Here is a 22,216-nt window from a genome sequence, read left to right as displayed (position 1 = left end):
TGGATATGCCAAGTAACAAGGAGAAATTAGTATTGTCTTATATAACAGGCAACACAGAATAGCTCACGGAGCGAATTTGCAGCTTTAAGTAACTTACTAAAATGTTTACAGTTTGACAGTATTTAATTAATTCTGAGTTAGAGTGTTATGATCTCTTAGTGATTAAATACACTGGACAACAGCAACACATAAACATGAGCAGGTGACGCTGCCATGTAAACACAGAAACTTGGCATCATTTCTCTCTAATGTGTGACTGTTTACAACTGGACTTGTTTAGCTTCAATGACAAGAAGTACATGGTTCTTATAAGATGTTGGAATTTGTTTTATGTTATGAGAAGTATTGATGCAAATGAGGCCTTTGTTACAGGACAGAAGACATGGCTGAGTAATCTCACCTACATGGAACATTATCACCTTGTTACTGTCTTATAGAGATGAATAGGGAAGTGGTTCTGTCCGTCATGCAGAACTGTACAAAAAAGACATTTACACAATATTACTGATATCTAATCTTAACATATAGTGAGAAACACAAATATGAACAGTGTCAGGTAGGGAGTTTGACTGGGGCAGTACACCTGCCAAAGAGTAACACAGGTTTCTTAATGTGAATTTAGGAAGGACAGAAACCTGCCATGGAGCAGAGGGTATTAGCAATAATCAATATATGGATACAAATGGTTAATAATTGGCAGATACCTGTCATGTCTCTGCTGTGAGTATGTAGAGTGCTATGGAGTAATGTCTCTAGAAATTTTGATCCAATTCTGTCTTTGTTGGACTATGGTATGGCACATCTGTGTACCTGCTGTATTATGATGTCATCTGTATGACATCACTGTAGTGCCTCCATGACACAAAGTTACCAATAGCTCAGTCAGGTCCATTAACTCAGCTGTCTTTAATTCTGCTTTATCATGTATGCCTTTCTACTTCCTCTGCACATCCCAGCATTAGGCAGACTTGGATACCTGCAATAATGAAAGCCCCATCATTTTTTTCCACTTGTACTAGTCATCAACTGTGCACTATATGAGATGATTTTTGTTTAGGCAGGTTATCTGCCTTTGCCATTAAAAGTGCTACATCTGTAAACTGAGACCATGCTTTTATGTTAATATTGATGTATATTCAGGCTTACAATGTGTACATGCACTCCTTTAGCACCTTCCTGCATTCTGTTTGCCGAATTTGCTCAATTCATAATGCTTTTCTGAATTCAGTCCATTACCACTTCTCATATTTTGGTGCTAAAAATAAAGACAGATGGGAAAAGAAAAGTCTGAATGAAACTGGGTTGGGTAAAGGGTTCCAGGTTTGTCTGACTTAAAATACTTTTACGGCATCACATAAAGTAGCATGGAATGGCCCGTGGAGATCAGCACTGGTTATGATTTATGACTTAGTGTGTTTCACTTATTTGTTATCATTTAATATTTGATGAGCATTTAGGGGGGCTGATTCAAGAAGACCCTTATCGTCCATAACCTAGATATACAAGACTAAAGCTTTCTCTTGTTCTAATAAACACCTGACATTTTTGTAATTTTTAATTTAGATGGATGTGTACAATCATGGGTGATGAGAGTTACACTTTCCCATAAGTGCTATATTTGTTTTAGTCAGTGAACATTAACTTTTAGTCAGTGAACATTAACCTAGCTACTGCTATTACAACTACCATACATGGGGCTAGTAATACTTAATATAGGATTCTTTGTGAAACACATCAGCACTTAACCCTTGCAACAGTTTAAATGAGTAAAGGAAAACAAACTAGCATACATACAGAGCATAATGTTAGTTTTCTGCTTCACTGTATACAATATTTAGAGAAATACATTTCTACAGTTGTAGGGTGAATCAATGTTTAACACAGCTGAAATTCAGTTTCTTATTATGATGATATCACTTCATATACATTTGTGATGTGAATAGTAAATTTGTCTTTAGCATTTGAACAGGTTGCTGTTATTTGGAGTTTAAATAACAATGTTTATTTTGAGGGAAAAGTATACATTATTTAAGCAATAACCCATGCCTGGGTGTGGGCAATGCTGGATTTACCCATGGTTGGTGTGATTTGGTCACGAGGGTGAAGCCCGAGTGGCCAAACAAAGACAACCGTGGGTAAATCCAGCATTGCCCACACCCAGAAGTGGGTTATTGCTATTATACAATGACATTATTTAAGAAAACAAATACTTTTCTTAAATAATGGCATTGTATAATGCCTCTGTGCTGCCCTTCCACAGCTGTCTGGTATCCTGGAGCAGTTCTGATGTACTGTGCATGCTTATGCTTATGCAGTACATCCGAGCTGTATGTAGAGGAAACAACGGAGAAAGGAATATCTTCATTGCTTTTTAAAGTTGTCTCGCTATGTTAAACAAGTTTAACATAGCGAGATATCTTTAAAAAAAACAACGGAGAAAGGAAGATCTCCGTTCCCTTTTTTAAAGCTGTCTCGCTATGTTAAATGAGTTTAACATAGCAAGACAGCTTTAAAAAAAGGAACGGAGAAAGGAAGATCTCCGTTGCTTTTTTTTACGATATCTCACTATGTTCAATTCATTTAACATAGCGGGATTACAGCAACAGAGATCTTCCATTCTCCATTGTTGCCCAGCACAAAAAAAAGTAAAGACTTATACTAATGGGAAAAGTCCGGGCGACTGGACCTTTTTCCATTAGTATAAGTTGGATTTACAATGGGCACGCTGACCAATCAACGTGCACATTTTGGAATATTAATTGGGGGTCATTGTATAATTGGAAGTATATATTAACTTTAATGGGTTTAATCAGAGTTGGTCACATTTTCACACAGTCATATACTTTTTACTGGTCCCACAACGTACCAGTACTTCCCCAAATGAGTCATAACCAGTGGTTTGTAATGATTTTGTAGTGTATGGAGTGCAGTGATTATGCTCCAAAATCATAAAAAAGATAAACCTGTAACACAGTTCTGTAGAGCAAGATCAGACCATAACAGCACTTTCAGAGGTGTGTAACAAACCCCCTAATAACTGTTACAGTCAGGTCTCCCATAAGAACACTTTCAGAGGTGGGTAACAAACCCCCCTAAGAGCTAATACAGTTGAGTCTCACAAGGGACATTGCTTCATCCTGAAATTAATATCTTGCATTGTATTTTGAATACGTAACTTTACAGATCTCAGTCTGTAAGTAACTTAATCAGAGCAGTATTAAAAATCTGTTATATTTATAGTCTGTGTGACAGTATTCACTAAGTGTTTTACTGGCTTTCAAAACCGCAAAACACTTTGCTTATTTTATTTTTATTTTATAAATGGTTGTGCATGGAGTAGATAAAACTCCATGTACTACAAAGAGTACAGTACAGTCTCACCGATCCTAATCAGATATTATGTATTCTTGACATGGGTGCCAAGATTCCCCTCTTCAGCTGCAATCTTGAGATGGCCTTCCATGTCTCAAATGCACAATAATATGGGTTTGATCAGAAACCTGATCATAATCTTCTATGCTGTACTGATAATGGTAAGCATTGTTTTGGTTGTTACACTTTATTAAATGGTGTTTCTTTGCAGGGGTTCATAGGTTCATAGGTAGGTACTAGGCTATTGGCCCAAGGGCCTATGTAAGCCTAGCCAACAAGGTTCTCTGGCTTACGCCACCCAAGAAAGTTATTTTCCTGTATCCCTGCTGAGCAGAGCCACATAAGTGATCCCCAGGGTATATTTCCTATTTCCCATCCACTCATCAAGATTTTTCTTGAAGAATGCTAATGAGGAGTTTTGCTTACAACAGATGGGTAGCTTGTTCCAGCGTATGGTAAGTCTCTGAGACAGGAATCTATCCTTCCAGCATGTCCTGTTTATTCTGGTGACAAGGTTTAGGTCCCAAGAGCGTGTGGCTTGGAGGGATTGAGATTTCTTTAGGTATAGCATGTCCAACAGCTCTAGGTTTGACATAGCTTTATATGTTAGGCAGAGATCACCTCGGAGTAGGTGATATGCTATGGAGTAAAGCTGGAGATTTTTGAGAAGGGTGTCAACCTACACTTCTCTTCTGCTTGCTCCCTTTTAAATGCTGTTGGACACCAATTCTAAATTGTAGTGTGTTTTATGTTGCTTTATTTGCAATATTATTATATACCAGATTTTAAGAATTAGTATAGAGAAGGCATTAAGTCACCTATGTAGCGTTTTATAGGTGTAGTGTAGGTGTATTCTATGCACTTAGTGAATATCATGATATAGCTGATTTATGGGTATTTTGTCTGCTTACAAATGAAAGGGAGCAAATTTTTTTATATTAATACAATAGCATGCATATGAGATATTTGGTGCATTCTTTTACATATGGATACTTGTCTTGTCACTTATTAGACATTATGTGTCAACACTGTGTATCAAAATGATTAAAAAAGCCCAAATGCAGTTTAGTTCAATGCAAAAAAGGTGCTATGGACAGATATCTACATTACAAAATTCATTAATACTAAATTTGCTTGATTTAAATATAAATCAATATAGAGAAGTAAAGACACAGTCCTTGCATATTCCCTACTCAAATTCTCACTTTGACATTGAACTGTAAAGGGTGGGGTGAGGGGGCACAGACTTCAACATGAAACATGCAGGAGTCTAGACCCCTGTATGTAAACAAAAGTGTAATGTTTGGAAATACTGCTAATGACGTTTGCCAGTGTTAGAATGCTGTGACATACTGATATGTGTTACAGAGCTTTATATTTTTTGTGTGTTTCTGGTTTGGTTAAAGAAATCACTCATAAATCAGAATTATTGTCTACTGAAGAGTTATCAGTTATGGATTACTAAAAGGTTGATATTTTCTTTTATATACACACATATATATATATATATATATATATATATATATATATATATTTTTTTTTTTTTTTTTTTTTTTTTTTTTTACATTTATGTTCAGTCAGTTTTCCATTATTTGTCAAAATCTGCATGGTCTGCCATTTGTATCCTTTTACCTGCTTAGTAAGAGAGATATTATTAGCAGACACAGGATCTACCTTGTGTAGTGTATTACCTGCTTAGTAAGATTGGTGAACTTAGCGGGACAGCACATATATAGCATTTTATATTTTCAGATACCTCCTCACAGCACTGTTCCATAATGTTCCATTTGACACAGTTGAGTTTCTGTCGTAGTGCTGCTTTTGTCATTTGCATTTAGGCACTCTGTTATCAGACTTGTAGGACCAAGTATTTTGATACAGAATCCTCTTTGGATAAGTGTGATTTAATTAGTAAGGATAGTAGTGCTTTATGGGTTGCAAATGAGGCTGATAATAAACATTTGTAAACCATATTCTAGTTAGAATAGCAGCACTCCTTAAACTATAGTTCTCTGAACTTCAGTACCGAGGAATATGGTCATTTCACAAGTAATGCTTAGCTGCTTCTTAATTCTTCATTTTATTTTTTGGATATGGTCGCAGTGTTGCATCGCTCATGGTTGCTACTTTATGACTCTTAGTTCTTGATTTTAGTTCTTGACTGAGGCACCTTCTCTATGGAATCTGCATGCTCTCCCTGTGTTAGTGTGTTTCGCTGCTTTCCTTACACATTTCATAGGAGAACCATGGGTGAATTAGTAATCTTCAAAGTTGCCCATAGATGTGTATGCCACATCTGAATGCGTATTCATATGTATGTGTGTGTGTGTGTGTGTGTGTGTGTGTGTGTGTGTGTGTGTGTGTGTGTGTGTGTGTGTGTGTGTGTGTGTGTGCATCTAAAATAAGTACCTCAGCCTTGCTGGTATTGTGTATATAATAGGCTCTCTTAACTGGAGTAAACTGGCAATCAGAGGATGAATGAATGAGTGAATGAATGAGTGTTGCTCTTAAAAGATGAAGACAGGTGTAAATGCATGCATAGGAATTTAAAGTTGTTTACTGTGCCCATGTATGAGCCAGAAGAATGTATTATATGCCATCCTGTATGGACTTTATGAAGTTTTTCATGAGTTCTAAAAAGCAAGCACATTTCTTACTGTTTAATATTAGGTGTCTTTCTGACAGGGTAGTTATATGAAAGTTGTCCTTTTCTGTATTATTCTTATTGGTCATGAAGGATGTCTTTTATACAAAATTCCTAATGGTCATTGCAATGGAGGAATCACATCTATGTATAGTAGTGAATTTAGTAATGGTTTTGCTCTCAGCACTTGATTTTATAAAAACAGAATTACATTGATCTAACTCTAGAATGATGCAGACAATGAGCCTTGCCCTTTCTTTCTGAAAAATTTGTTTTACAAACCATCTGGCAGAGGTATAGGTTCATAGGTAGGTACTAGGCTATCTGCCCGAGGGCATTTATAAGCCTAGCCAAAATGTGTCAGCTTCCGCCGCCCCATTGATTAATTAAGTGATCCTCTGTCAAGCAGAGCCTATGCAGTGATCTCAGGGGTGTATTTTCTGTTACCAATCCACTCGTCAAGGTTTCTCTTGAAGAGTGTTAGTGAGGGGCTCTGCCTAATGTAGTTTGGAATTTTGTTCCAAAGCATGGGGAATCTCTGTGACAGAAATCTATCCCTCCAGCATGTTCTATTTATTGTTGTGGTGAGGTTTATCTCACTAGAGCACGTGGCTCATAGTGACTTGGATTTCTTTAGGTGGAGCATGTCCATCAATTCTGAGTTGGACATGGCTTTGTAAGTCAGGCAGAGATCACCTCTGAGTAAGCGATATGCCACTGAGTACAGCCGGAGTTTTTTCAGTCGGGCTGCATAGAACATATGTTTGAGGCCAGTAATCCTCTTGGTGAGGTAATTTTGTGGTCTCTCCAGCTGTTGGAAGTGTCTTGTGAGGTACATCCCAAATGGGGCATTGTACTCTATGATGGGTCTGATGAGTGACAACTAGAGGGGCACTATAACCTCTTTATTTGTAGATGCGAACCCTTTAGTAATTAGATGGGCCACATAGAAGGATTTCCTAACTACTTTGGCAATATGATTGTCAAAGGACAGATTACTGTCTACCTGTGTCCCCAGATCTCTTATAACCTCTTCTGTATTAAGGGGGCTGCCAGCTATGTGATAATTCATGGGTGTTCTGTTTTTCCCAAACGGGATGACTATGCATTTTTTGGCATTTAGCTTGAGGCCATGACTTTGACACTAGGTGTCCATCTCAGTAAGGCCCTTTTGGAGGATGTCTGTGTCAGCCAGAGAGTCAATTATGGCTCCCAGTTTGCAGTCATCGGCAAACTTGGTTAGCCATAGTTCTCCTGTGTTTGCCTGTACTTCTGAGAAGTATATGCCAAACAGTAGGGGTCCGAGGACCGAGCCTTGTGGGACACCAATTGTGACTGGTTTAGAGTCGGACCTGGAGCCCGCTTTTCATACCGTGTCAGTTCTGTCTGTAAGCCAGTTGGCAACCCATCTCATGACGTAGGGGTTTATGTTCAGGCTAGTAAGTTTTTCTGTAATGCCCAAGTGGGGAATGGTGTCGAAAGCCTTGGTGAGGTCAAGGTAGGCTGTGTGAACAACTTTTCCCTCGTCTATGGCCTTGCTGACTGTCTCAAAGAAGTCAACCAGGTTTAGTAGGCATGATCTGCTGTTAACAAAGCCGAACTGGGTCGCGACAAGTGTTTGGAGGTTCCCAATGTCTTTATTAATGAGTTCCATGATGATGCGCTCCATTGCCTTGCAGACCAGGCTAGTCAGGCTTATGGGGCTATAGTTACCAGGGTCAGTTGTGACCCCACCTTTCTGGAGTGGAATAACCTTTGCTGTGCGCCATTCTATGGGCACATAGCCTGTGGAGAGGCTGAGGTTGAACAGCGTGTTTAGGTGGTATCAGGTTTAGGTATCAGCAATTCCTACTGAATTAAACAATTTTTTAGATATCAGTGATCATATTGATGTATACAAAGGTATCATGTTAGCATCCATAATTCATGTTGGTCTATAGAGTGCCTGTCAGAATTTGTTTATACTTGTGAAAAACAGAAAGCAGTTTTTACTGCAATCTTAAAAAATACAGCATTATACACCACAGACGTAAAGTCCACACACACACACACACACACACACACACACACACACACACACACACACACATAAACACGCATACACATGCATACACATGCATGTGCACACTAAAATAACACTTCCTACTATAGTATGCTGGAATATTACATGTTTACTTGTTTTATTTTAGAGTGTACACACGCATACACATGCATGTGCACACTCCAAAATAATACTTCCTACTATAGTATGCTGGAATATTATATTTTTACTTGTTTTATTTGCATTTTTTTAATTTTAATGAAGTTAGAAAATTAAATACAGCAAAGCAAAACCCACAAATAGCAATCAGAAACTAATATTGCCACCAGTAAAAAAAATACTGAGCTATAAAACTCACAAATGTTAACATAACCTTCACTCAGCTACTAAAATATACCAGATACCTGACACTACATCAAATTATTTTATCTGGACTAGAGAACAAAGATATTCATGACACAATCCATTCATAAAATCCTATGTGAAATGCCTAAAACCACATTTCAGTGTGATTTTAATCAATTAACACAGCCCACTGAAGTCATTGGAAAACACTATCATTAATTTGACTGATATCTAGCATATTTTGAGCTGCAAGATTAATGAACTCAGTTTGTGACTCATGGGTCTGCCACTCAAAAAAAACTTTGTTCCTAAACATGTTGCACAAGATATTTCAAGTGTCATAACAACAGATGCCACATTTTTAATTTTATTTGTTTCAGCTATTGCTCTTGCAACAGGAGGAGAAGACATCTTACTAGTTTCAGAAATGAGTGTTGCCATGCAGTGTTTTTTTAGCTTGCACTGTGTTTATGTAAACAAAAAAGAAAAAAAAAGCTTATGCATATCATTTTGTCCTGTTTCTTCCAAGCAAACAAATGGCCTCTCCATTTTGGCTGCATTCCTACTTAGCTGCTCTGTTAATTCCTCAGCAGCCCTCCATATTGTATTAATTTGTGTGCTGAGCACTGTTAGTGTAAAAGGTGCATGTACTGTTTGTTGGGCTTGGGTGCTGAACTTCTTTATAGGCATTTAACAACTAGTAAGTTGAACAGCTACACCATTTATTGTAATGGCAAAGTACATAAGCAAGACATAGTCACATGACATTCCACATGCACTGGCAGTTTACCTATATGAGATTGCAGCACACTTTTTTGGCTCACCGTTTATCAGAAATTAAATATGAAAAACTATCAGCCAGAAAGTATAGAAAAACCCAATAAATCATCCCACCCTCACACCTCCATATGTGAGTATTTACCCCCATACCCCTTTAATTATATATATAAAATTCATGGTTGCACTTAGTGGAGAAAAAGGGCAAAACTGCAAACATGCTCTACCAACTTGCCCAGTACAACACACTGTAGTAAAACACATAGCAACATTATAGGTTCATAGGTGTTTACTAGGCTAATGACCACAAGGGCCTTTTTAAGCCTAGCCATGCACCCAAAATCTCTGACAAGTTCTGATACCCTTGATAAGTATAAGCATGGGCCTGTGAGATGAACCATTTACAGGTTACCTGTGTCCATTAGAGACATAGGTGCCAAACCAGCGATGAATTTCCAGTTTCCCATCCAATTGTCCAAGCTGCACTTGAATTGGGTTAGGGAGGAACTCTGCTTCACATAGATGGGGAGCCTATTCCATAGATGGGGTAGTCTCTGGGATACATGCCTATCTCTCCAACAGGTCCTATTTGTATCACAGGCAAGGTTTAAGTTCTTAGAATGGTTAATTCTGGTGCTGTTTGCTTTGTGGATATGTAGGAGGTTCATCAGAGTGGTGTCTGACAATGCCCTGTATGCCAGGCATAGATCTCCCCTGCCAGGTAAAGAGCTCTAAATTTTAGAACTAAAGCCTTTTGGCCACCAGTACAGCAATCATGTGTAACTATGCCGTCACTAGCCTTATGAGCTTCTCAGAGGGACAGCACACTGTGCAATACATCCCTTTCCTTACGCTTAGTGTCTACATTAATAAGCAATAGGTATATAGACTGTGGCTTACTATACTGTAGAATGCACAAAATACATACAGCAATATAAATGCATTTGGAACATACTGTAATTGAACAGAAGCAGTAGTACTCAGCAGTTACTATCATGGCATGTAACATTATCCTTCCACTTCACTGCTTTTCTAATAACTAATAACGTTGCACTGGTGCAGCAGTTTCATTGTTGCCTCACAGCAAGCAGTCCTCCAGCTCAGTTCTCAGCTGGGGTGTCTTCTGTATAGAGTCTGCATGGCCTCCCTGCATTTGTGTGGGTTTTCTCCAGGTGGTCCGGTTTCCTCCCACATTACAAAGACATGCGTCTGGAGTGTTTCTTCCTGGACCTCCACTGAAAATTGGCTCGTTCCAAATTAGACTTTCCCAGTAAACAAATGTTAAATAAAAAAAAAAAATAACTTTACCATCTCTAGACAAGTCATTAGTAAATGAATATTGTAGTCATGCCAGATTGGAATATATGTTGATTGTCAATAGCATTATTATCGAGTGCTGAATATTTGAAAAATAAAGAGTGAAACAGCTTTCACTGAATCTCAGTTGTAAGTTTTTTGTAGGGGGGCAAGTCCCCTATACCTCCCATGTGGGGGGGGGCATACCAACACCTCCCAAAACCTACATATACCAACTCCGAGGTCATACAACAGTGGAGAAAAAAGAAAACTGAACTGTTGGTGAAAGTTGTTTTGTTCACTTTTCTTCGATCAGTCAGCACATGATGGTAGTGCTGTTGATAAAATGACAGGCACCCCCAGATTGTAAGGTCACGCTAGATAGCTAGTCATCCCCAGGCAGATTGTCATCATTGGTTATGACAAATAAGGAACTGTCCTGTACAAGGTCACTATGATGGTTACCAATGGGACTCACACTCTGGAACAATTTCTGGTTATAGTATTTGTAATGCTTCCTGACTTGAACTGACACTTATTTGCAGACTCTCAGCCATTTTACTGTCTTGAGATGAGACTAGTCTGATGGTGTTTCTTTCTATTTCTTCACAGTGTTGGAACTTTTGTCTTGGTAATGAATGCTTTGGGTGAATTTGTATGTCCAGTTACAACAGCTTTGTGTTGTTCAAAGTGTTCATCAACTGGATTTTTTATTTTGACTGTTTCTTTTGGCTTCAGCATAAGTAATGTCTTAGTTTAGTTGTACTAGTATTTGTGTTTCTGACAGCTGTAAGACATGCTTATTGGACATTAGTAATTTTTTCTGGTTGAAGAGCAAGAGAAGATGGCTGCAACTTTGCTCTTATTCTCTTCCTAATCAACAGAAGTAAAAGTGAAAGTCTTGTGGAGCTAAGTGATGTGTTTCTGTCTTAAAGATGTACAAAATAACAGCTCTGTTTTGTAATGGAAATGTGATTTTGCGTGATGCATTTCACTGTTATAACTCTCTCAGCTTGAACATTGAACTGTAACTATCTTAGTAAGCATGAAACTCCCAATGTGTGAAAAAGCACAACATTTCTGGCTTTAGAAACTGTCAACCATTATCTGTGATGAGTTTGTCAACGATACCATGTCAAGAAAAAACACTGACATCATCAATGTTGTCAGAGCTTATTAAGAAGTATCTTTTAAAACTTGATGACCTCTGAGTACTTGAACATTGTTCATCACACATTAGATACTAACTGTTCTTGAAATGGAATAAGTCAACAGTAGCTTTACTCCATACACTGTCTAGAACTTTATAGGTTATTATTTAGCCTTTGGAGTTTTTATGGTTCATGACACAGATATGATAGCTATTATCATAAGTTCTGTTTCCCTGGGGATTCTTGGTCAAACATTATATCACACTTCCCTTTCTTTAAGCATAACAATTTGTAAGTGTGCTTCTTGGATTCTCTTAAACATAAAAATCCACAGATGATTTATTGCAATCAGTCTATTGATTTGAATACCAGCCACTGTCAGCAATGAATTTTGTCATGATAAGTACAGCAACTTGAAATAGTAATTTATTTGTTTCTTGTCATATAATATTAATGCCTTTTTTTTTTAAATACCTGGAACTTTGTCATTGTTAGTATGCTGAAGAAAATTTTCAAAAGTAGCATTTGTATTCAATTTTCTCGTTGTGTTTTTGATCCCAGATCACTGCACTTTGATCCTGAGGCTTTCTAGTCTTATTCTGTGACTGTGAGAATTACTGTATCAGGGAACAGTGGATCATTGTTTTTGCAACTTTACAAATTACTGATTCTTCGATTGTGTAAATTACTGTCCCTACAGCTGTGTAACTCATTGTCTCTAACTACACTGAATCCTCTAGTCCACTGCTCACTGTTCCTGCATCTGCACAATGTGAATTTGCTTAATTTGCTTAATCATGCCCAATAGTTCACAATAAGACTTCCCAATATATTAGGTAGCTGAACTAATACAAGTTAATACATTGTAATCTTCACTGGCTTATCTGATCCAGTGGTTTCAGTTTATATCTAGGCTAAGTCAATAACGGAACATCAGACTTAGAAAATGAATTTCTTAGACCAAGTTCTCTTCTGTAATGATGCTATATCCAGCTCCAGTATCTCACTTAAATTTGATAAGTTTAATATTGATATAAAAAGGTTCAGTCCAGTTACTTCTACATTATTTCTGCCTTTTTATCCCTTGACCTGTATATCTAAGACAAATATTTGGGCTGTCCATACTTCCTGTACTTTTTAATAAGAGTTGGATATGGCTTTTTTGTTTTCATAAATACACAATGATCTTTGTTAAACAAAATGGTTACTGCTGAACTGAGTACTTCTCAATTTTCACAATTATTATCACTCTTGTATATAACATCAGCTTTCTTTGCTACCACAGTTTGACATATTCTTCACATTATTCTTTGTCTTTATAGTAATCTTCTATCTATTGCCAATAGGTTTTAGCTTGATTTTAATCATACACACATCTAAGACTCTGGAAGCGCTTTCTGAATATTGAGTGACTCTGATACTCTACATGCATTCACTGTTAGTTCCAGTGTCAAAAAAAGATTCTGGCAAAACGTAGTTTTATTTTTTCATTTTATAGTACATGCAATTATGACAGTGAAACGTGCAAAATGACAAATTTAGAGGCTTTTTTCTGTGCCTTAACTCTGCATCAAGAGACTCCTCTAAGCCTTTTTTTCTAGTGTAAACTAAATTTTGTATACATGGCAAGTTATTTTAGGTTCACAATACTATTGCAACTTATCTTTAAATACAACTAAATCCGACTGTTGTCTTTCATTAAGATTAAATGTATTAAGTAGATTAGAAAAAGTTGGGACTTGGACTACTTTACGATTTTTAGTTAATCATGTTCTTCTTTCGGCTTTTCCTAGTTAGGGGTCCACACAGCGGAATATCTGTCTGCTCATGACTGGCGGTGGAGTTTTACGGTGTCGCATTGCCAGCCCGGCACCCAACCTTCCACAGAAGGCACACACATGCACACACTCATGCCTAGGGCCAATTTAGAGTGTCCAATTCACCTACAGCATGTCTTTGGGATGTGGGAGGAAACAGGAGCACCTGGAAGAAACTCACGCGACCACAGGGAGGACATGCAGACTCCGCACAGAAGGCACCTCAGCCAAGAATCGAACCGGAAAACCTCTTGCTATGAGGCAGCAATGATAACCACTGCACCACCGTGGCCGCCATTTTTAGTTAATCATGATGTGAGGCTGTAAATAATAAATGTCTGCACCCATTTGCTTCCAGCTGTCTGTCACGTTAATTTAAAGAAACAATCATGCTGGCTGAGTGAACCTGTAACTGTGATGAATATTCAGCAGCTTTAATTAAAATGAAATTGTGGTTGTTCTAAAAACTCTAGGATTCTCACTGTCTCAGAAAGTATAGAGGCTGTTTTATCCAGTATTTGGCTTTTTCAGTTTGTTTTCATATGAATTATGGTATTTTGCAATATTTGTTGTTATTTCATTGTTTTATGTACATTTTTCATTGATTGGTTTACCTTTGGTTCATTCTGAGTCATTGTCAAGCAAAAATAATATTTTTCCTACAGCTTGAGTTTGCTATGATGTTTTACTGCAAATGACTTAATGATGGAATTTTGGCAACTTATTTTCATTTGTTATTTAAATATTTTCCATTCAGTTTTCTGATATGATCTGTCTAGGGAATGCTTACTTTAACAAAACTGTGGTTTAGCATATCTATTCTCATGTACAGTTCTATCGTAGTTTTAAAATCTGCCTACTCTCAATCCTAAACTTGAAATAAGTAATGCATTTTTAGACGACTGAAGAATACAGATTACAAACTGATGAACATTTTATGCTATAGTGATTTCTAGAATCTTGTTGTAACACCAAATACTGTTGGTCAGATTTGGATTCAGAAATTCTCCATAGGCACATTACAAATATTAAAGAATGGCACAGGCCCACAGGAGCAATGAAGTAAGCAATTATGCCTTTAGTGAAATGGAATCAATTGATTAAGGAAAACAGAGTTATATCATGTCTTGTATGCACTACCTGTGGAATTCTTAAAGACACATTACAATGCACATTTATAATATAAGCATAACATTTGCATAAAACTGTGGCATGGGTAGCCACCCGGTGATGTAAACCTTGCCTCGAGATGATTGTCACTGTTGACACACCAACACCATGTGCAAAATGTGAAAAAGGGGTTGAGGTTGGATGGAGGATGGCTTTGCATAAATTGCTTTTTGTATCAAAACCATTATAGATACTGCTAAGAAGGCATGTTTCCCATCTACACTATGATTGTTGTGTAGTCTAGGTGTAGATCATCTTAATAAAATTAAGTCCAGGATCCCAGGCACTACTTTGTTAGTAGATGAGCTTCATTGGCAGGAATAGAGAACTGGGGCCAAAAGTGGCAAATTTCACAGAAAAGAAAATCATTGATCTCAGTAGAATTTACAAGTGCCTTGCAATGTGCAAATTCCAGAAAAATCTCCCACTTTGAAGCATCATAGAACTTTCCCACAGCTCAGTTATGACTTTAAATATAACTAGTAAACCACAATAGCAACAAAGTTAGGGGACCGGTAAACAAATACAGAGCTATACGCAGCATGAAAACTGAAGCATAACACCTCAGTGTTAGGCACAGGGCAAAGCTGGAACTGTTATGTATTATCAGCATATGAGTGATTTATTTAGAACAAGACTATAACCACAATGCTAACTTTTTAAACAAAAGAAAAATAAAATATCAATTTAATAAACAGTAAAAGGATGACATTTATAACTCTACAACAATTAAAGTATGTGGATTAAGTTAGAACTGACCTATAAGTAGTGTGGACAACCTTAAGTATCTCTTACAATTTTTTTTTCACTTAACATGGTAATGACAGGCAGATGAATACCTGACTTTGCAACTGACAGAATTCTTTTACTATGTAATGTTTGCCTTTTTGAGTTTCTAACTATTTATGTTGCACTTATGTTCCTTTCTGCCTTAAGTAGAATCTGTTAACAAGGTAAACATTGCTAGGCACCTGAAACACCTTACTGTTTTAAAGATACTACTTTGTCAGCATTGTGAGTTTAGTAGCTGGGATGTCTTCACTACTTAGAAAAACACAAGCCAGTACAAGCTGCTTAGAATCATTTAACAAATTAATTTCATAGATCCAAAGACTTTGCATGGCATCAGGAATGTCTGACTGAAAGCTACTGGTTTGCTGGTGCTTTTGTCAAATAATCCAAAAATATTAAATTTTATCATGGTAATTCTTGTGTAAGCAAATATGGCTGGGCTAAGGGTAAACAGATGTCAGCAGTGGGTTATGAATCTGGAACTACTGAAGGATTTTTTTTATTGACAATCACTTTGCATAAATAGACATATTAACAATTATTTCATGCTTTCTTCATAGTTAGTATCACTATTGAATTTGCTGCCTGGCTCATTTTGTATTCTTTTGGAAGGCCTCATGTTAGCTTCATGCCTAAAGAAATAACCTCAGTTGCAGTGCCATGTTTACAGAGTCATCTACTTCCGAGCATCAGACCTCAAGCCATTTAAATAGTCCCTCAACAACTCCCTAAAACTTAGGAGAAATGTAAATATTTCACTTGACTGCTGCTCATTTGTTTGACTAATTAGTTGTTTCTAGATTAGTTATAATAACTATGCCAGAATTCTGCATGATTTGCTACTGTGCATTCCCTTCGCAAAGCATTCATGAATGGTTTTATGTTATAATTACATTTCCAGTGGTGGTGCTGCGATAGAGTTGTCTCCTCACAGTAAGACGTTGTCCCGTTCGATTCTCAGCTAAAGCGTCTTCTGTGTGGAGACATGCGTGAATGGGCGTACCTTCATTGAAGGTTGTGCGTCAGGGCTGGCAACTCAGCATGTAAAAATCTACTGCCAGTCATTAGCGGACCGGAATTCCGCTGTGGCGACCCCTAACCGGGAAAAGCTGAAAGACACAACAACTAGATTTTATGACTTATCATAAACACCATTATCTGTTATGTTTTTTACTGCTAGATTACTGTCCTTGTGACATTAGATCAAGCAATAACTAATAAAGTTTGACAAACTATTCCACTTAACCAGTTAACATGGTAATAAACAAAAATACATAAACTGTGCATCACATACCTGGAGATGGGTATGTATCTGTAAGGTAAACTACATAAACCCAAGACTATGGCAACCCTTGGTTTGATAAGTGGGCCAGAGATCAAAGAATAGGCAAAAGGGGAGGTGATTGGCACTGCTGGCTATCTTTCTCACTCTGGGATGGCACAGGACTTACTCCAGGCTGAACAATAATGTAGAACTGCAGGTAAATCATTAGCAGTGAAGTACATATGTGGATGTACAAACACACACACATACACACACACACACACACACACACGCACACACGCACACACGCACACACGCACACACACACACACACACACACGCGCGCGCGCGCATATGGATCCTCTTCAAAGGATCAAAATTTCAGAACATTGAACCTCTGATCATCGAAGACCAGAGGTTTGAAGTTTTGAAACAACGAACCTTGTGAATGGAGATTGCTGTACAGTGCAGAATGGGAACTTTACCATTCTCTTCACTGTAGGGCAATCTCGGAGTTGGTATAGTTAAGTAAGTAGCAGGGGGTGTGGGGGTGCAGGGGGGCTTGCCCCCCCTGCAAAAATGTGAAATAAGTCTTCACATTTTAGATTTTTTTCCCCATAGGTTCAATATTTCAAAACTTCCAACCTCTGGTATTACATGATCAGAGATTCAATGTTCTGAAATTTCGATCCTATGAAGTATATATATATATATATATATATATATATATATATATATATATATATATATATGTCTACTTTAAAACACTGAAATCTCATAACACTGAAATTCATAAAATTGAGACCATAACATTGAAATTTCAAAACACTGAAAACCCAAAACAATGAAACTTCAGAACACTGAAACTTAGCTTCATAACACTGAAAAATACATTGTAAATAAGATCTCCTCTACCTATAACACCACCTAACTAGCAAACACACTTTCTACTATGTTTCTGCAGGGGGGCAAGCCCCACTGCACCCCCATGTGGGGGGGCTCTGCCCACCACACCCCGTAAATTAAATATACCAACTCCAAGATCGCACTACAGTGGAAAAAAGTTAATTTCCTAACCATTATCAACTCCAATATTTCACTACAGTGGAAAAATGTTAATTTCCTAACCTCAGTCTCAATACAGCGAGGTTAGGAAATTAACTTTTTTCCACTGTAGTGCGATCCTGGAGTTGGTATATTTAATTTACAGGGGGTGTGGGGGCAGAACCCCCCACATGGGGGGTGCAGGGGACTTCCCTCCCTGCAGAAACATACTAGAAAGTGTGTTTGTTAGTTAAGTGTTGTTATAGGTGGAGGGGATGTTATTTACATGTGTGTTGTAGCTTTAAATGTTATGAAGCACACTTTCAATATTCTGAGTTTTCATTGTTTTGGGTTTTCAGTGTTTTGGGATTTCGATGTTTTGAATTTCAACATTATGAAATTTCAATGTTTTGAAGTAGACCCATATATATATATATATATATATATATATATATATATATATATATACATATGCCATTATTGCTGGAACTACATGGTCTGAAGTGAAAAGGGGTAGAGTTTAATGAAAAAAAAAGCTTCTCGTTGCTGTCAGGGTGGTTGCACATTAGGATGCCCTGATCTTATCTCCACCTGTTTCCCAGGGATTCTACAGTGTTGTTCCTGCTGTGTGAGTTTAATCATCAGTGAGGATCTTAGTGGCAGAAATAAAGTGGAGGGAGTTCACAAATTGGAAAGAGGCAAATACCAGTTCAGAAATTGTAATATTAAATATAAACATAAACATAAAATAAAGCCCAAGAATGTAATGTGGCTGTCCCAGAAGTCATATTTGCATTAATCGACACTGGACAGACTCTCTTGGCATGAGATGTGTGTACTTATGTATTTGATAGCACAACCCCCCCACAATGCATATAGAAATCAGAGCAGAATAACTTTTTCTGAAAACAGCAGAGGAGTTGGCACACACTAACACATTCATTAGGCTGTCCAGATGTAGGCATAATTATACTTAGATGAATCCTTCTTGCACTTGCACTCACTATTAAGCTTTTTTTGTTTAACTTGCATATTTTTGCTATTTTGAGTGACTTCCATTTTGTATAGCCTTTTCAAATACTGGCTCCAGTAACAACTTGCCTACTTTCCAGGGGCACATCAGAACATTTTGTTGGCACAATATCATACAGACAGTATACAATTTTTATTGCCACCTTGCTAATTAATAGTGAATGTGAACAAGAGGTGTGTAAATAAAACCAACTTCTAGAGCAATGGCCATAAGACTGAATGAAGTGCGGTATATTAAAATGATGTGATTGTCATAATGGTAAGTAGCTAAAATGTCATGGCATAAATGTTAGGAGTGAACTCACCCGGATTTTTTTCCAAAGATAGATCAGCTGTAGTTGGAATATCTTCTAAGCTAAGGACTACCTTTTCATCATTACCAGAAGGATGACAGATTGGGGGTAGAATTTCAGAATTTAGTTTCATTTTTCGAATCCCTGGAGAATTCTGAAAAAAATGGAAAGAAAAGAGAAAGCAACTTTTAAACATTAAAATGTTTTTGTGAAACTGTAAAATCATTATCTCATGAATCAGTAATTTAGATGGCAATGTGTGACTAAGGACTCCTGAATCAGTAATTTGTATCAAAGTTTAAGCACTGTATATGAAGTTACCATTGCAGAAAGTGCCTCCCACTGTCACACCAGTGGTATATGAAAGGAGGAGAAACTATTGTTTCCTTGTCTAAATTCCAATCTTCTGATTTAAGGATTACAACTGGACACTTAGGGATATCCTGTACCAGAAGATAAGTTTAAAAGTAGACGTCCTCTTCTCTTTTCTCTTTGTTAATAATCACCCCCTAAAATTGCCAAATTAATAATGTATGTAGATGATATGTTGATTCTGCAATCCAGTACTATCCCTGTGACCTGCAAACCAAGTTACTAGACAGTTTCACTCACTTATGCACCTGGTCCACTACTGGTTAACGCCAAGAAAACTGATGTCATGGCCTTTGCCTCAACCAAGAAATAACTCACCGTTTCTCCTATTCTCTTAATAAATCTTAATGAGAACATAATACTTAATGTCACTGAAAAGAGCTGAATATTCAACCCTACCCTTTCTTTTACCATCTACACGATTTTTGTAACTAATTCAGTCCTTGCTCGGTTAAAACTTTGATGCAAAATCAGCCACCTCCTTTTATCTGCTGCTCGTTGGAGCGTTACTTAAAATATTTTAATACCCAAACTTGAATTTCACTTTCCTTTTCTCATTATGCATTCAGCCCACAATAATCACAGAACACTGACTGCTGAGAATAAAATCTGCAGATTCATTCTATTAGTAGACCCCCCAGATACACTATTGCAATTTGCTAGAAAATTCCATATGGATTTTCAATGCATTATAGGGCCACTTTTCTTCTATGTGCTCCAATTTACAAGTTGCTAAAACACAGTCATGACCCCCACTTTAAGAATGGTACTTCCTTTAAAATATAATGTCTATGTATTCACAAGTACACAGGCCAACAGTTTCATTCTAGTATCTCCTCCATTTAAGACTGCTTTAAGTGAGAGAGCCTGCTCTAGACCATGACCTGTTACCTATAACCACCTGCCTAACACATCAAAAATGTAGAAACCATTAAAAGCTTCAAAGGTGCACTTAAAGAGCACCTCTTTACTGAATCTACCTGCAACTGCTACCATGAAAATGGTTAGGTAATTTACTATCCAATATCATGAATAATAGAATACATTTAATAACCTTTTCTCAGTCTCTTAATTTGACATCTTATATGCAAATATTTCATAAGTATATTGGAGTTTATGTATTATATCTATGATTATACTGTATTTTATGCATGTATTAGCTTGTATTTTGTAAATATCTTTTTTCAATGCACTCTAGCTCAATTTGTTAATGTTACTCTATTTGCTTTCAGTCTTACTATGTTCTGGATTTTGCTATATATTCATTTTGTATAAATGTGTTTTCTGCTCTTTGAGCTCAGGCTATGGCTGAAAAGGGACAATAGACCAGTCTGCATACCCACTGAACAAACAGAAAATAAATAAAATGAACCAGAAACTTCTAGAAAAATTGCAAATATGTAAACAATTCTTTGTAATGCTGGCTCTGTTTTGAGATTCTCATAATGTAAAGCTACAATTTTCTTTTTGATATCATTGCTTGACCTTTTAGTTCTGACCTAAATGCAAAACACTCCCTAAACTTTAGACAGTCTGAAACATGTACTTCCTTGTTTCATGAATTTCCATAATAAGAAAGAATAGTTTTGCTCTGTATTGTATCTGAGCCATACTGACTTACTCACTACTGCTCTAATATTCACTCCAGAGGAGCTCTGTGCTGGGCCCTCTCTTCTTTGGCATCTGCTTCTCAGATGCCAAAGCCTGGGAGTAGTCACTAAATCTTCCCAAGATGAGAATACCCTTTAGGAAGATATAATGCAGACAAACTCTTGGTACCAAAGCCATGGATTAAAACCTGGATTTAACTTGTATGAGTTGTTTAAAATTCTATCCCTGCTAAGTATAACTATTATCTTAACGGGTCATTTCTAACCCTAATATGTAGTTCACAATTACAGATCACTAGAAGAAATTTAGTCTTTGACAGGTAGGAGTAAGTAATCAATGGCTTTGTTTTAAAACCAAATGCTAGCACCTTGAGCATCAGTTCCACACAGAATTTGGACATCATGTAATGTTTAATGAGTGTTTATTTCTGTATGACAGAGTGCATTAGTCTAACCTCATACTACAATCCGTGGGCTACGGGTTTTTAGCAGTGCAATGCCATTATTTGGAGATGCATCTCTAAAACTTATAAAGCCATGTAGGCTATTGAAATTCCTGCAACAGTAACACCACCTGTGTTCATACTAAGGGATTTTGGAAGGTTGCAGACACAGAACATGTCATCCCGGGAGTCATGATTTCCAGCTTGATATGAAGGTGAAAAAGAAGATCAGTTTTAAATTTGGCTGTTAAACACTTCTATCTGTTCCAACCATTGCTATTAATCTTTTATTTTTGTACTGTATGTAACTCATTAAATGCTGTGAGCTATAAAACAGAAATGAATGTCACTAGTGAGGACTGGTTATTTCTAACTGTGCATGTGAAAGATAAAACCCTTGATGTTTAACCTTTAACAGCAAAGAGATATTAGGTAACAGTTATCACTGTTGATTATACATATCTCATTTACACAAGATAATCAGGAAAATAGTTATTTTCTCTGTAAATGAATACCTGTTCATTAGTATCTGAAAGGGTTAGCTTCAGATCATGTGATTTAACAGCTTCAAAATTCAAACCATAAATCATATTTTATTTTCATGAAGATATCTGTACTTAATGCATATACATATTTTCATTTTGCTTTTTACCTTCTGCCAAAGCCAAATAGTTCTGCATAAAATTTAAAACTGTGAGGTTAGAGTCTTTTGTAAAATTCCATAGAAAGATATTAATGTAAATATTGATGATG

General features: G+C 37.0%; 1 protein-coding gene across 1 annotated transcript in view; it reads right to left on the bottom strand.

Annotated features, from left to right (window-relative positions):
- LOC122790632 (sodium-dependent phosphate transport protein 2C-like) overlaps positions 1-22,216 on the bottom strand; it is a 246,201-nt gene that overhangs the window by 171,432 nt on the left and 52,553 nt on the right. Inside the window, exon 2 of the mRNA XM_044058156.1 lies at positions 19,051-19,192. Within this exon, the coding sequence (XP_043914091.1) occupies positions 19,051-19,192 (142 nt within the window). The remainder of the gene's footprint in view (positions 1-19,050; positions 19,193-22,216) is intronic.

The sequence above is a fragment of the Protopterus annectens genome, chromosome 16.part0 (assembly GCF_019279795.1).
Source record: "Protopterus annectens isolate FY-2018-M chromosome 16.part0, PAN1.0, whole genome shotgun sequence".
NCBI lineage: Eukaryota > Metazoa > Chordata > Ceratodontiformes > Protopteridae > Protopterus > Protopterus annectens.
This window is presented reverse-complemented; position numbering and strand designations above follow the sequence as displayed.